This window comes from Vombatus ursinus, unplaced genomic scaffold (genome assembly GCF_900497805.2).
Source record: "Vombatus ursinus unplaced genomic scaffold, bare-nosed wombat genome assembly UNPS02014779.1, whole genome shotgun sequence".
Lineage (NCBI taxonomy): Eukaryota > Metazoa > Chordata > Mammalia > Diprotodontia > Vombatidae > Vombatus > Vombatus ursinus.
Window position 1 is genome coordinate 58,885,192 of NW_020954557.1, and position 12,862 is coordinate 58,898,053.

General features: G+C 36.8%; 1 protein-coding gene across 7 annotated transcripts in view; it reads left to right on the forward strand.

Annotated features, from left to right (window-relative positions):
• LOC114045604 (lymphocyte antigen 75-like) overlaps nucleotides 1-12,862 on the forward strand; it is a 183,742-nt gene that overhangs the window by 58,989 nt on the left and 111,891 nt on the right. For all 7 annotated transcript variants that reach the window (XR_003569404.1, XR_003569405.1, XM_027865682.1 and 4 more), the window contains exons 13-16: nucleotides 47-189; nucleotides 8,102-8,183; nucleotides 9,849-9,917; nucleotides 11,700-11,817. Coding sequence is in view for 5 of the 7 variants with exons in the window: in XM_027865682.1 (XP_027721483.1) it covers nucleotides 47-189; nucleotides 8,102-8,183; nucleotides 9,849-9,917; nucleotides 11,700-11,817 (412 nt within the window). In the remaining 2 variants the exon portion in view is untranslated. The remainder of the gene's footprint in view (nucleotides 1-46; nucleotides 190-8,101; nucleotides 8,184-9,848; nucleotides 9,918-11,699; nucleotides 11,818-12,862) is intronic.

Consider the following 12,862-nt stretch of genomic DNA (forward strand, 5'->3'; position numbering starts at 1 on the left):
ATTTCTATAAAATTGGAATAAATTTATTTTTTTTTTACTTTTTAAGCTGTTTCACAAAGAGAGAGTTGTAAGAAAAAGAACTTGGGAAGAGGCTGAAAGATTTTGCGAAGCACTTGGAGCACATCTTCCTAGTTTTAACCAAATGGAGGAGATGAAGGAATTTCTTAGTTTTCTAAAGAGCCAGCTAAGGTAATAACTTTAAAGGCAGATTATAACAAGTAAATATAATAATGATGTCCTTTGTGCATTTGTGTTCTCATCTTCTGGGAGAGTATTCTTTCAAAGAGCATTTATTAAGTGCCTGATAGATAATAATAGCTAGCATTTAAAATTGTATATTATATATGTACACTTTAAAATTATATTTAAAAACTGTGGTAGGAGCTAGAGAAGATACAAAATGAATGAGATATGGCACCAGCCCTAAAGGAAATTACAAGCTAAGAGAAGCAAAAGTGATGATGATAATCATAATAGTGACACCGAATTCTAGAATATAAAGCATTGTCCTCATAGGAGCACTCACTGTAAGGTAGGTAACTACAAAAAACTACAGTAGCAGAATGTAACAAGTATCCTGAGCAGAGTATAAAAAAGGGCTGTGAGCATTCAGTGGAGGTGAAGTTCACTGGGACAGATAGGGATGGCTTTATGAGAGCAGTAACATTTGAGTTGAGCCTTGATAGAAGGAGAAATAAAATTTGGATAGGGAGAAATGGATGGGAGGGAAAGGCAAGTTAGGGTGCTATGATCAGAGCTATAATTTAGGAATGTAATTTTTGGCAGCAATGTGTAGGATGAAATGGAGTAGAAAGAAACTAGAAATGAGGATACCAGTGAGGCTACTGCACAAATATAGAAAAGAGATAAGGAGTCCTGGAACAAGGGTGTTTACAGTGAGAATTAGGAGGAAGGAACAAGTAAAAGAGATATTGAGGAAATAGAAGAAACAAGCCTTGGTGACTGATGGAATGTGGAAAACAAGGGAGAGGGGGAGGAATAGAAAGTAGTTTTAAGGTTTTGAGCCTGGGGAATGAGGGGAATTGGTGGTACCATGGACAAACAAACCATGGACAAATTGGTGGTACCATGGTACCAGGGAAGTTAAGAGGAAGTGAAAAGGGAGAAGGTTCAAAACATGGAGACAGCCAGTGGTAATGCATGGAATGGGGAGATGTGTTATCCATATAAGGAACACACATACGTGTGTGTGTGTGTGTGTGTGTGTACCTTTGATTGAAGGGCCACGCTTGAGGACCTAGAGGGCCACATGTGGCCTCAAGGCCGCAGGTTCCCCACCCCTTGATTAAGTTGTAGGACTGAACAGGTAGGAGGCAGACAGTTGTGAAGGGCTCTTAAAAGCCAAACAGATGACTATATTTGATCCTGGAGGTAATAGGGAGCTACTGGAGATTACTGAGGCATGGGGGCTGTGGGAATGGAAAGCAGTTCTCCAATCCGTGGGTGTGTGGTTTGTTTTAAGTTTTTTGCTTTTATAGAGTACTTAAGTCTTTTTTTTTTCTTTCTTGGGACATTTATAGGATAACGTCTTAGCAATGGAATCACTGAAATATGATCTCCCAAAGCCTAGGATACACAGTTAACTATAATTGGATCAGTGATTTAACTATTTAAAAAATAATAATAATAAAGAAATAACATCTTTGTCATAACTATTAGTAAAAGAGAGATTTTCATTAACCAAATTATAGAATTTATTAGAGAAAGATGGTAAGGATAAAAGGATTTTAGACAGTACTATCAGACACAAACAGTGAAATAAACATACAAAATGAGGACTGATTCTTAACTATACCCCTTAGCATTTAACAAAGTGGAACCAAATAAATTAACAAATAATGAAGGAAAAAAATGTTTGGTTTCAGTCTTATTCCAAGTCTGTCTGAAATTTTAGTGCTGAGATCAGTTTAGTACCCATTGTATATTGCTCTCCATAGCATTTGTCCACCCAGTCCACCATTGCCATCAGTGATATATTAGGATGCCCTTCCCACCTATGCCCTTTCATCCGTGAATCTTGCCATTTTTTGCAGTTGTCTTAATTTGCATTTTATTGTTAGGGAAATTATTATTATTTATTATTCTAATATTATTAATTATTCTAATAGAATTAATACTTATTATAATAACATATTATTAGTAGTTATTAGGGAATTTAAATACATTTCATTGTAGTTATTGACCGTTTTCATTTTCTTCTCTGAAAATGCTCTTTGACTCTTGCTTCATTGGGAAGTGTTATAGCTTTCTCAGTTCCTTGTGGATTCGAGGTGACAGATCTTTTATCTGATTGATTCATAGTATACATCTTTTTCCCAATCTTTTTCATTTTTTTTTGTTTTAGAAGCACTATTTTTTTATTAGTTCAGGCTTTCATCATATTTTCCCTGGACTATTTCAGGACTGTTCTAATTGGTCACCCTGTCCCCAGTCTCTGTCTACTCCCTTCCATCCTCCATTCCTGAAAGGCAGCTCTGACCTTGAGCTGCTAGGTAGTAGAGTGGATAGTGTTTTGGACCTGAATTCAGTTTCTGCGTCAGAGACTAGCTCTGTAACCTTGAGAACCTTCACCTTTTTCACATCTGTAAAATAAAAATCATAATAGTGTACACCTCACAGGGTTGTTGTGAAGATCTAATTCGATAACACATGGAAAGTACTTGGCAAACCTTAAAGCACTCTATAAATGCTAGCTATTATTTTGATTAGCTATTAATACCATGTCACGGCCCTACTCAAGCTCCAGTGGGTCCCTGTTCTCGGATCAAATAGGAATTCCTCCATTGGGCGTTTAATACTCTTTACAACCTGGCTACAATGTACCTTTCCAGTCATCAACAAGAATTTATTACGTCCCTACTATTTGCTAGGCACTGTTCTGGGCATTGGGGATATAAAAACAAAGAATGAAACAGTTCCTTCCCCCAAGGAGTTTATATTCATTCACATTACTCCCACGTATTCTCTGTTCCAACCAAAATGGTTTTCTTGTCGTCTCTCATACATGACACTCCCCTCTCTGAGCCTTTGTACAGGCTGCCTCCAGTGCCTTGAATGTACTCCCTTCTCACTTTTGCCTCTTAGAATCCCTAGTTTCCTTCAAGATTTAGCTCAAGTACCAAAATCTAAAATCCAATATTAGATAACCTCCCCAGCTGCTAGTGCCTTCCAACAAATTACCTCAGCTGCTTTGCATGTAGCATGTATGTATCAATGTATGTGCATGTTGTCTCCCCGATAGAATGTGAGCTCCTTGAGGGCAGGGAATATTTCACTTTTGCTTTTGTATCATCAGGGTATAACGTAGTGACTGACACATAATAGGTAGTTAATAAATATTTGTTGGTTGATTGATATGGCATTATGCAAGGGAATAATCAGTTAATTAATCAAGGAAAGGTTCTCAAGAAGGTGATTACTCTTAAAGAAAATTAGGGAAATGTATCTGTATCTATCTATACATACACACATACACACATGTGTAAAAATGTTTATATGTAGACAAAGAGAGATAAAAGATGAGGAGGGTAATTCAGTGGAGAAATGGTATATGCAGAAGCATAGAGGTAAAAATAAGAAATCGTATGGATGTTGAGACAGATCTGACAAGACCAGAAAGACCAAGGCTGGAGGCTTGGTGGGGAGATAGGAAGGGAAGATGGGATGAGAAGGAGGGGGTCCAGTGATGAAAGACCCTGAATGTTAGACTAAGAAAAAATGGATAATTCTAGACACAATAGAAGACTAATATAAAATCATAAACAAGAGGATGATGTGATGTGAGAGCAATTGGTCTGTTTCTTCTCTGAGGTCTTACATAACCTCTTAACATCTACTGGGATAGAGTCAGGGATACCAGCCAAGAGGGGTGTTAGCTATTCCTCAGAAATCACCCTAGTGAAGAAATTATCTACCCATGAACAAGTGAAGTGGAAGTAAATGTTGGATTATCTAAAATCATGTTGATTATCTCTGCTTGTCTGGTGATGAAAATGATGACACTAGCTGTGTGACCCTAAGCAGGTCACTTAACCCCAATTACTTCACCAAAAAAAATGATGAGAATCTTTTTTCTCAACTCCCCACATTTCTTTTAAGTGATAGAGGACTTCTCTGGCTGTGCTTATAATCCCATTGTTTCCAATCTGTTAAACACAATGAGTAGTCAGGAAAATTCAACCATATGGAACATGTCACATCATGCTGGCAGTATCCATCATCTATCCATACATAAGACACGTAGCATGACCTAAAAAGAAATGATATGATATATTTTTTTCTCAGAATTGGAGGTAAGCAAGAGATAATAATTAAACCCAAATTGGAATTATCTCTTGAAAAGGAAAAAAGGTAAAACTATTTGTATCAAATTATGTTTCTAAATCTTAGTTCCTGAAAGCCTTTAACTTTTCACTCTAGGAGTTAAACTTTACACAGCAAGATCTCTATTGCCCAAATTGTACATAGCATGCTGAGTTAAGTCTGATTACTATAATACTTTTGTATATGGAAGTTTTAAATCCTCTTTTTGTATTGCAATAAAAAGGATTCATGATGCACTGAGTTATTAACATTATATGGTCTTTGTAACTCTTAAAGACAAACACGATAGGGAAAGTCATTGTAGAAAAAAATATTCATAGGATTAAAGCAGGTTTTGCAATCATATCACACTGGTACCCACTGCCTTCTATGATGTGACAGAAATAGTTTTAGAGAGAAATCTGAGGCTTTTGAGACAAAAATTCCTCATCAAATTGTATTTTGGAGGTGATAGCTGAGATAGTTTCCCTTAATAATCAGATGCTATAGATAATTCATTTTGGGATGAGAGCAAGGGTGTTATTGAATGTTTTAGCCTGTTTATAATATAACTGCTTGACCACAAATACCCTAAAATTATATACCAAGCCATTGAAGTAACAAAGGGTAAGTAAAGAAGACAATGTTTTCTCTTTGAATGTCTGTCAACCCATTTTTGAGTAAACCTCTTCAGATTGCCTTTTTCCTATATTCTTCCCTTCTCCTTCATCTCTTCCAAAGCCCAGAGTAAAGAAGAGGCATTTTGAGTTTATGTGGGTTGGAGGAAACCATCGTATTTCCTTTTTTAACCTTAAACTCTTGATTGTCCTTTATCAGGGAAAGACCAGGGACCATGATGAGAAACTGAATTATTATTGTTTTCTACATTCAAAACATTTAAATTTGTAGATTGAGTCAATTAGAATGAAAGATGGAATAATAACTTTTTGAATCAAAATAAAGATCATTCTCAAAAGATGGGAAAGGTTTTATAAATGAGTGGTTGGAGAATTTGGGCAGCATTTTTTCTCAAAGGGGGTGATAGAGTTGGGAAGGAAGAAAAGTAAGGTTGAGAAAATTAAGTCATCAGAAATGAGATATTTCAATAGCGATGCTATGTCCATTTTGTATTTGTAGTATTTGGGGGAGGCTGTAAATGTTACTGTTGATTACATTACAATAGCTGACACGTAGAGAGTAATTTTTGGTTTGCAAAAGGCTTCACATACATTATTTCTTTTGATCCACACAACAACCTTATGAGAAGTAGAAGTATTATTCAGATGAGGAAACAGACTGAGCAAGGCAGTAATTTGTGAGTAGTTACACAGCTCCTATATATCAAAGTCAAGCCCAGGGCTTCATGACTTTAAGAAATTTACTCTTTTGAATGGACTATATAGCCCATTGCCTTTCCACAGCTCACTGCCTTCCTATATATGGAATATGGAAATAAGTGTCTCTTTGACTAAAGAAAGTTGTGTCTTTTTTTAAAGGTATTCTGCTAATTTGTATACCAGAATGCTGGTGAATGTTACTTTCTTTTTTAGTAATAAACTTATTACTGTACAGCTGATTTTGTTATCCATGGTTATGGGAGATAAGTAAATTAAACCCAGAGATGGCCTCAATTTCCTCATCTATTTTGGGGGTGAGGGAGGGCGGGGAAATAATACATTTTAAGTAGCCTTTAGGGCTAATATTTTATGATTCTTGTGATCCACAGCAGTAGTTAATTGTATTAGAAAGCAAGATGGAAAAAACAAGTGCTACAGGAGTACTGATAAGGAAGAGATCATGGCAGAATGGAAAAGTCAGAGGAGGATTTAGCAGTACTTGAGCTGCGCCTTGAAAGAGGCTTAGTATTTAGAAAGGTAAATAGATAGAAAGAGGGCATTCAAGGCTGAGTGGAGAAGCAGGAATAAAGAGATAAAGTCTAGATTGGCCATGTCAAGTCATGTTAAGGGGAAAGTGAGGCAACTACCCAGTGAGAATTGAAATTTGGTGTTTAAAAGAACAGGAAACAAGGTTGGGTAAATGAGGTGGGACCATTTTATGTAAGAGAAAAGATGTCAAACATCTTAGGGATGTGCATTTTGAGGAGACAAGTCTAAAAACTATCTAAAAGATTAATTATCAGTAGTTTATTACTTGATGTTTGTCTTAATTTTATCCCATTTGAAATTTAATAAACCTAAATATAACTCATTCCCCTAATTTAAAAAATAAATAAACCCTCCAAAGGCACTTCCTATTGACTGTGAAAAAGGACTAAATAATTTGGCTTGTAGAACTTAAATTTTCATTTCCAGCATCTTCCTGAAATGCATTGCCATTCTCAAGCAACTAATATACCACAAACTTTCTCTAGCTTGACATCTGTCATAGCATCAAAAAACATGATACCATCTTTTTTTTTATTGCTTTTAGTGGTAAAAATTCCACCTGGTCTTAATGATTCAAACTGGCAACATCTTAAAAGATTATAGGTTAGGCATATTTTCCCATGAAAGAGGATGGACACAGTGGCAATCCAGATGAGATGGTCAATTTCCCACTTTCCAAAGGAAAAAGTTCACATGATAAGTGAGGTACATAATAATTTTGTCATCAAAGTGGATCAAATTGTTTCGAATGCTTAAGCAATATGATTTTTTGTTATTAAAATTAAGATTTTTATATTGTTAAGGCTAAAAAACCAATGTAAGAGAAGTTTGTCCAAGCCGTTTTATTCAGTAATTAATTGTGAGAAAGGAGAGCATATTCTATTGCTCAGGAAGCATTGCAGATGTGCCTTCCACCTTCTGCCTGTAACCCAGGAGCAATAGAGATTCAGGCCAGCAACCCACATCAAACTCTTGTGCAGTATAATAACTGGTCATTATGGTAGTCATCAGAAGGTTAAATCATGTTCAAGTTGGTTTGCACCAATAAACTGCAACCTCCTTGAAGTCAGGGACTGTTTCATTTTGTCTTTGTATTCCCAGTGCCTACTACCATAGTTCCTAGCTTAGTAAGGGCTTAATAAATGATTGTTGATTTGAATTTAATTAAATCTTCAATCAAATAGAAAATAATTTGCCCACAAACATGCCATCCTTTGATTATGCTAGGTGACTGAGGCACTTCTATGGCCTTATATCCTCTAATACATTTCAGGGGTTGATCTCTGTCCAGTAAGACTCCAATAGACAAAATTCTGTCTAATATTGTAATTACTTTTGCATCTATGATTTCCTCTTGTTTGAATGCCCATTTGTCCCTCCTTTCTGAATGCTCTTTGTCCTTCAAAAATGAACTCAAGGTCAACCTCCTCCTCTGTGAAGTCTCCTCAGACTACTGTAGCCCATAGCAATCTCTTCTTTTGGACTCTTAACACCTGTATCATACCATTAACTTATCACACAATGCATACTGTCTTTGTTATCTCTTTATGTCTTGTCTTCCCAACTAGATTGTAAACTCATATAAGGGGTGGGTCATGTTATGTAGGATGTTCCAAAAGTGTTGATGTAGTTTAAAGCTACTAATGACATTATAGCTTATTACTATTAAAATTTAAAACGTTGTAAGACTTTGGGGACACCCTATATAACCACAGTGCCTAACGTTAGTGCCTTACACAAAATTTTGTTGTTAAACAATAAACAAATGCAATACTCAAGTTGAATTCTGCTTACTCTTCAGACAGTGCCTCCTTAAATACTTTGGAAAATATGATGTTAATCAAATTTTCCCCACTCTTTCCCCTAACCCTTCTCCCCTTCTACTTGCATAGTGACCAGCGTTGGATATGGGTAGGATTAAATAAAAGGAGTCCAGATTCTCAAGGATCATGGCAATGGAGTGACAGTACACCGGTGAGTTAATCTTCCACCTTTCTTTTTGTCCATTTAGATTTCTTTGGAAAACTACATTTGGTGAGGTAATTTGAGGGTTAGTTTGCATTTTGGAGGAGGAACTTGTTTTAATGGAGTAATTTAATTATAGTAAGGTAATTCATCCATATCAGCCTCAAAGAATCTTTATGATCCCCATAGTGTTGATGAGTCTGATTTATAATAATAAATATTTCATATTTGTACATGTTTTATAGTTTGAGGTGAGACTATCATTTAAGGTTCCTTAGAACCAGGAAGACCAGAGTTCAAGTCTTGCCTCTGAGACATACTACCTGTGTGGCCTTGGTCAAGTTAATTAGCCTCTCAGTGTTCTGGGTAGCTCTCAGAGTCTCAGGACTCCAAGTTGGAGAGAAGGTGCTGACTTATATTGGTAGAAGGAGTTTCCTTCTAAAGAATTCCCTGTAATAATGGAATCCCAGCCCCATTTGCTATCCCTTTTAGAGTTTGCAAAGCCCTTTAAAAAAAATTCTCATGTGATTCAGTGCAACTGCCCTGTGAGGTTAGTAGAATAGGCATTCAGTTTTCTTATCTATAAAATGGGGATAATAATAGCACTCACCTCATAGGATTGCTATGAGGATCCGAGGAGATAATATTTGTAAAGTGTTTTGCAAACCTTAAAATGTTATATAAATGCTAGCTAGTATTATTGCTATGATTAGTTTTACAGATGATGAAACTGAGACTCCCTCCCTCCCTCTCTTCTTCTTTCCCTCTCCCTCTCCCATGCTGAACATACACAGATGATTTCTTGCTTTCTGGTTCTCCTTTTACTAGTGTCCATGCAAATCACCACTCTTTGTTTACAACACAGTTACCTGTGACATGTTGTAATTTGTTACATCATAATATATCCTATTACTTACATTTTAATAACTTAGCTTACTAGAAAAAAGTATTGGATTTGACATCAGAAGATCTGAGTTTAAGTCTTGGCTGCAAAATTTACTGGCTCTGTGATCTTGCAGAAGCCACTTAAACACTTGCTTCAGTGATCAAGGTATGAGTTTTCCCTTTAAGTTCAAAGTAATAATTATCTATAACATGGGGAAAATGATACGTATATTGCCTTATATAGATATTGCAAGCATGGTACAGTGGGAAGAAGAGTTGAAGAAAGAGGATCTCTGTTCAAATCCTAGGTTCTGCCACTTAACTACCTGTGTGACTTTGGGCAAATCACTTAACCTCCTGGTCCTCAATTTCCTTATCTATAAAGGAAAGGACTTGGTCTAGAAGTCCATGATTTCCTTTCCAGCACGAAATCCGTGATCCTATGATATTTGTAAAGCTTTCTATGGCTGTTAAGAAGTATAGAAATGTATATAGTATTACTTCAGTTTTCTTCATGGACATTTGGGGAGGAGACACTCTGCTCTCTTTGCAGACTTGAGAGATACTTATCAACTTATCCGAAACCCATTAATAAATGATCTTTGCAATTGGCTTACATTTGCAGCCAGTTGATTTTACTAATTTCTGCTTTATAGACTATGCCCTCTGACCTTGATCCCAAATTCTGGGAATATACCCTATCTGGAACCCCATGTACTAACTACTCTTCTGAACTGCAAATCTTTATCAGATAAACTTATAATTCTCAGAGTTCTCTTTCTTCTACAGGTATCTACTGTGGTCATATCAAATGAGTTTCAGGAAGATTATGACATCAGAGATTGTGCTGCTTTCAAGGTAAGTTGAATGATGGCATACCATGGGATACTTACTAAAAATATGGTGGTTGTTTTCAGTTAAAAATATTTAGTGAGTGTCTGCTATGTGAAAGGACCCTATGTCAAGACATCTGAGAAGTTTTTAAAAGACAGTCTAAGTCCACATTTAACTTATAATCAAATTTATAAGAAAAGATACATATATATACATAAACATATGTTTATAAGAAAAGATGCATATATGTAAAAAGATAATTATCTGTGTAACACAATAAGAAAGTGGCCAGGTAAGTGGTACAGACAGTAAATGCTGTAGGAGCTAAGAGAGGATACTCCATATGGAAGTCTTCATAAAACAGATGGCCCTTGAAATTGACCTTGTAAGATGAAAGGGATTTTGATAGGTAGAGAATACAAGGGAAGGTATTCCAGTCATGACAAATGACATAAACAGAAGTTCAAAGACAGGAAAATATAATCTATATTCAACAGGAGATGGGAGTAGACCAACTTGGCTGATCAAAGGGATCCCACAGAGTAGTACCAGAAGATGTTTGGAAAGGGAGGCCAAGTTTAGGTTATGTATACCCTTAAATCTCAGGATAAGGGTTGAACTTTGTCCTTTAAGCAATAGAGGTCCAGAAAGTTTGTGTGCCAAAGAGTTTTTTTTTTTAAAAATCAAAATGGTAATTTTAGAGAGCTCAATCTGTTTTCGATTTGCAGGGTCAGGAGATCCAGGAGTTAGGGAGGCCAGTTGAATGGCCATTTCAGTAGTCTAGGCATGAGGTGATGAAGACCTCAAATAGAATAGCGATAGTGGTGACAGAAAGAGAAGGATGGGTATGGACTTTGCAAAGAAGGGATCAGCAGGACCTGATGATTGATGGAAGATGGTGAACAAGAAAGAAGGAAAAGGTAAAGAGGCCTAAGGTGGAGGCCAGATGACTGGGAGAATGATGGGGCCATTAGGAATAGCAGGAGGAAGAAGAACTCTAAAGAGAATGATCAAGATAGGGGGAAATCTAGAAGAATGTAATATATCAGAAACAGAAGGAGGAAAGAGAGTCAAGAAAAACGAGGCAGTCATGGAATCATAGATTTAGAGGTGGAAAAAAAACCACAGAGGTCAACTAGTCCAACCCACGAACTTTACAGATGAGAAAACTCAGGCCCAGAGAAATTAAATGACTCCCCATGGTTACACAAGTAATAAGCGACAGAACTAGCCTTTGAACATGAGATCCTTTGGCTCCAAACCCAGCATTCCTCCCAGTGTATCATGCTGCCTCCTCAACAACATCCATTGCAACAGGGAGGTCAAGGAGGCTAAGGCCTGAGAAAAAATATTATGACATGGTCATTATTAGGCTCTTTTTATTTAAAACTAGATGTTGGGGGTGGGGGGCAGCTAGATGGCACAGTGGATAGAGCACTGACCCTGGAGTCAGGAGGACCTGAGTTCAAATCTGGCCTCAGACACTTGACACTTACTAGCTGTGTGACCCTGGGCAAGTCACTTAACCCCATTGCCTAGCAAAAAAAAAAAAGGAAAAGAAAAAAAAAGCTAGATGTTGTAATTATCTGTGTAGAGCAGTCCTGTTTTTATCAGCCTCTCACTTTGTATCACAGGAAAAGATAAAATGTCTTTTATGACTAGGATCTCAAACAGAAATGACCACTGGATCATATAGGTGATGGTAACCATGCATATTGTATGAACATATTTTGAGCAAATACTAAATAAAATGAAATGTCTGTTGGACATGTTAATGCATTTTGTGATTACTTCCCTTCTTTATAGGTCAGCCAAATGCAGTGGAGAAGACGTTGGTATTTGTATGAAAACGGGGACTTGATTATTTACTTAAGACCTTTTGCTTGTGATATAAAACTTGAATGGGCATGCCAGATACCAAAAGGTAAGTTTTTGTGGTATTGATTTACTAAGCCTTTGGTCTTCACATTGTGCATGCTGTAGAGAACCAGGAAAACATATGTAGCCTGTTTTTAGGTTAAAAGACAAAGACTAGAGGTGCAGATAAAAAGTGTGTGGGTTTTTTTTTTTAATTTCTCAACAAGGGTTGGCATTTTGATTTATAGGGAAAAGAAACTTCTATGTAGTCCATCCACACCACTTTCCTTAACTGCTCTCTCAGAGGTCATTGTTGACTTCTTAATTGCTAAATGGCCTTTTCTCTTAGTTCTTATCCTTCTTGACATTTCTGAAAAATTTGACAAATCTACCCACTTTCTTGAATATCCTTGGATATTCTCTTCTTCCTTGGCTTCCCAATATTGTTTTCCACTGGTTCTCCTCCTCCTTGTTCTGCAGTTGATGGGTCGTTATTTTCCTCTGATCTTCTGAATACAGGTCTAGCCCCAGGCTCTTTTTTTAAGACCTCTTTCCTCTCACTGCTTTCTTTCCAACTCTATTTCCATTTGTTCAAATATCACTTCTATACAAATGACTCCCAAATCTAATCCAGCTCTGATCTCCTGTGAGCTCCTGGTCTGAGATCCACCTAGATGTCCTATCAGCATCACCCAAGCACAAAACCTTGAAATCATCACCAATTCTTTCCCTCTCCCTTTCTACTAACACATTATTAGTTGCCATGTTCTGTCAATTCTTTCTCTAAAGCACCTCTTACTTTCATTTTTTTCTCTTCACTCCCCTTGCCACCACGAGTTTAGGTCCTCAACACCACTTTTGTGGACTACTGTAATAGCTTACTAATTGATCTTTGCCAAATATATTTCTCTTCCACGGTATACATTTACCATAAGGCACAGGTGTGATAATGTTCCCCAACTCACACCATACACATACCCTGCTTAAAAATATTCAGTGAATCTCCATTGCCTCATCTGGCATTTAAGACTCCTTACATACGGCTTCATTATACCTCTTCCCAGTCTAATTTCACATTGTTTCTTTTTACAACTTCCAACTAATCTAGATGA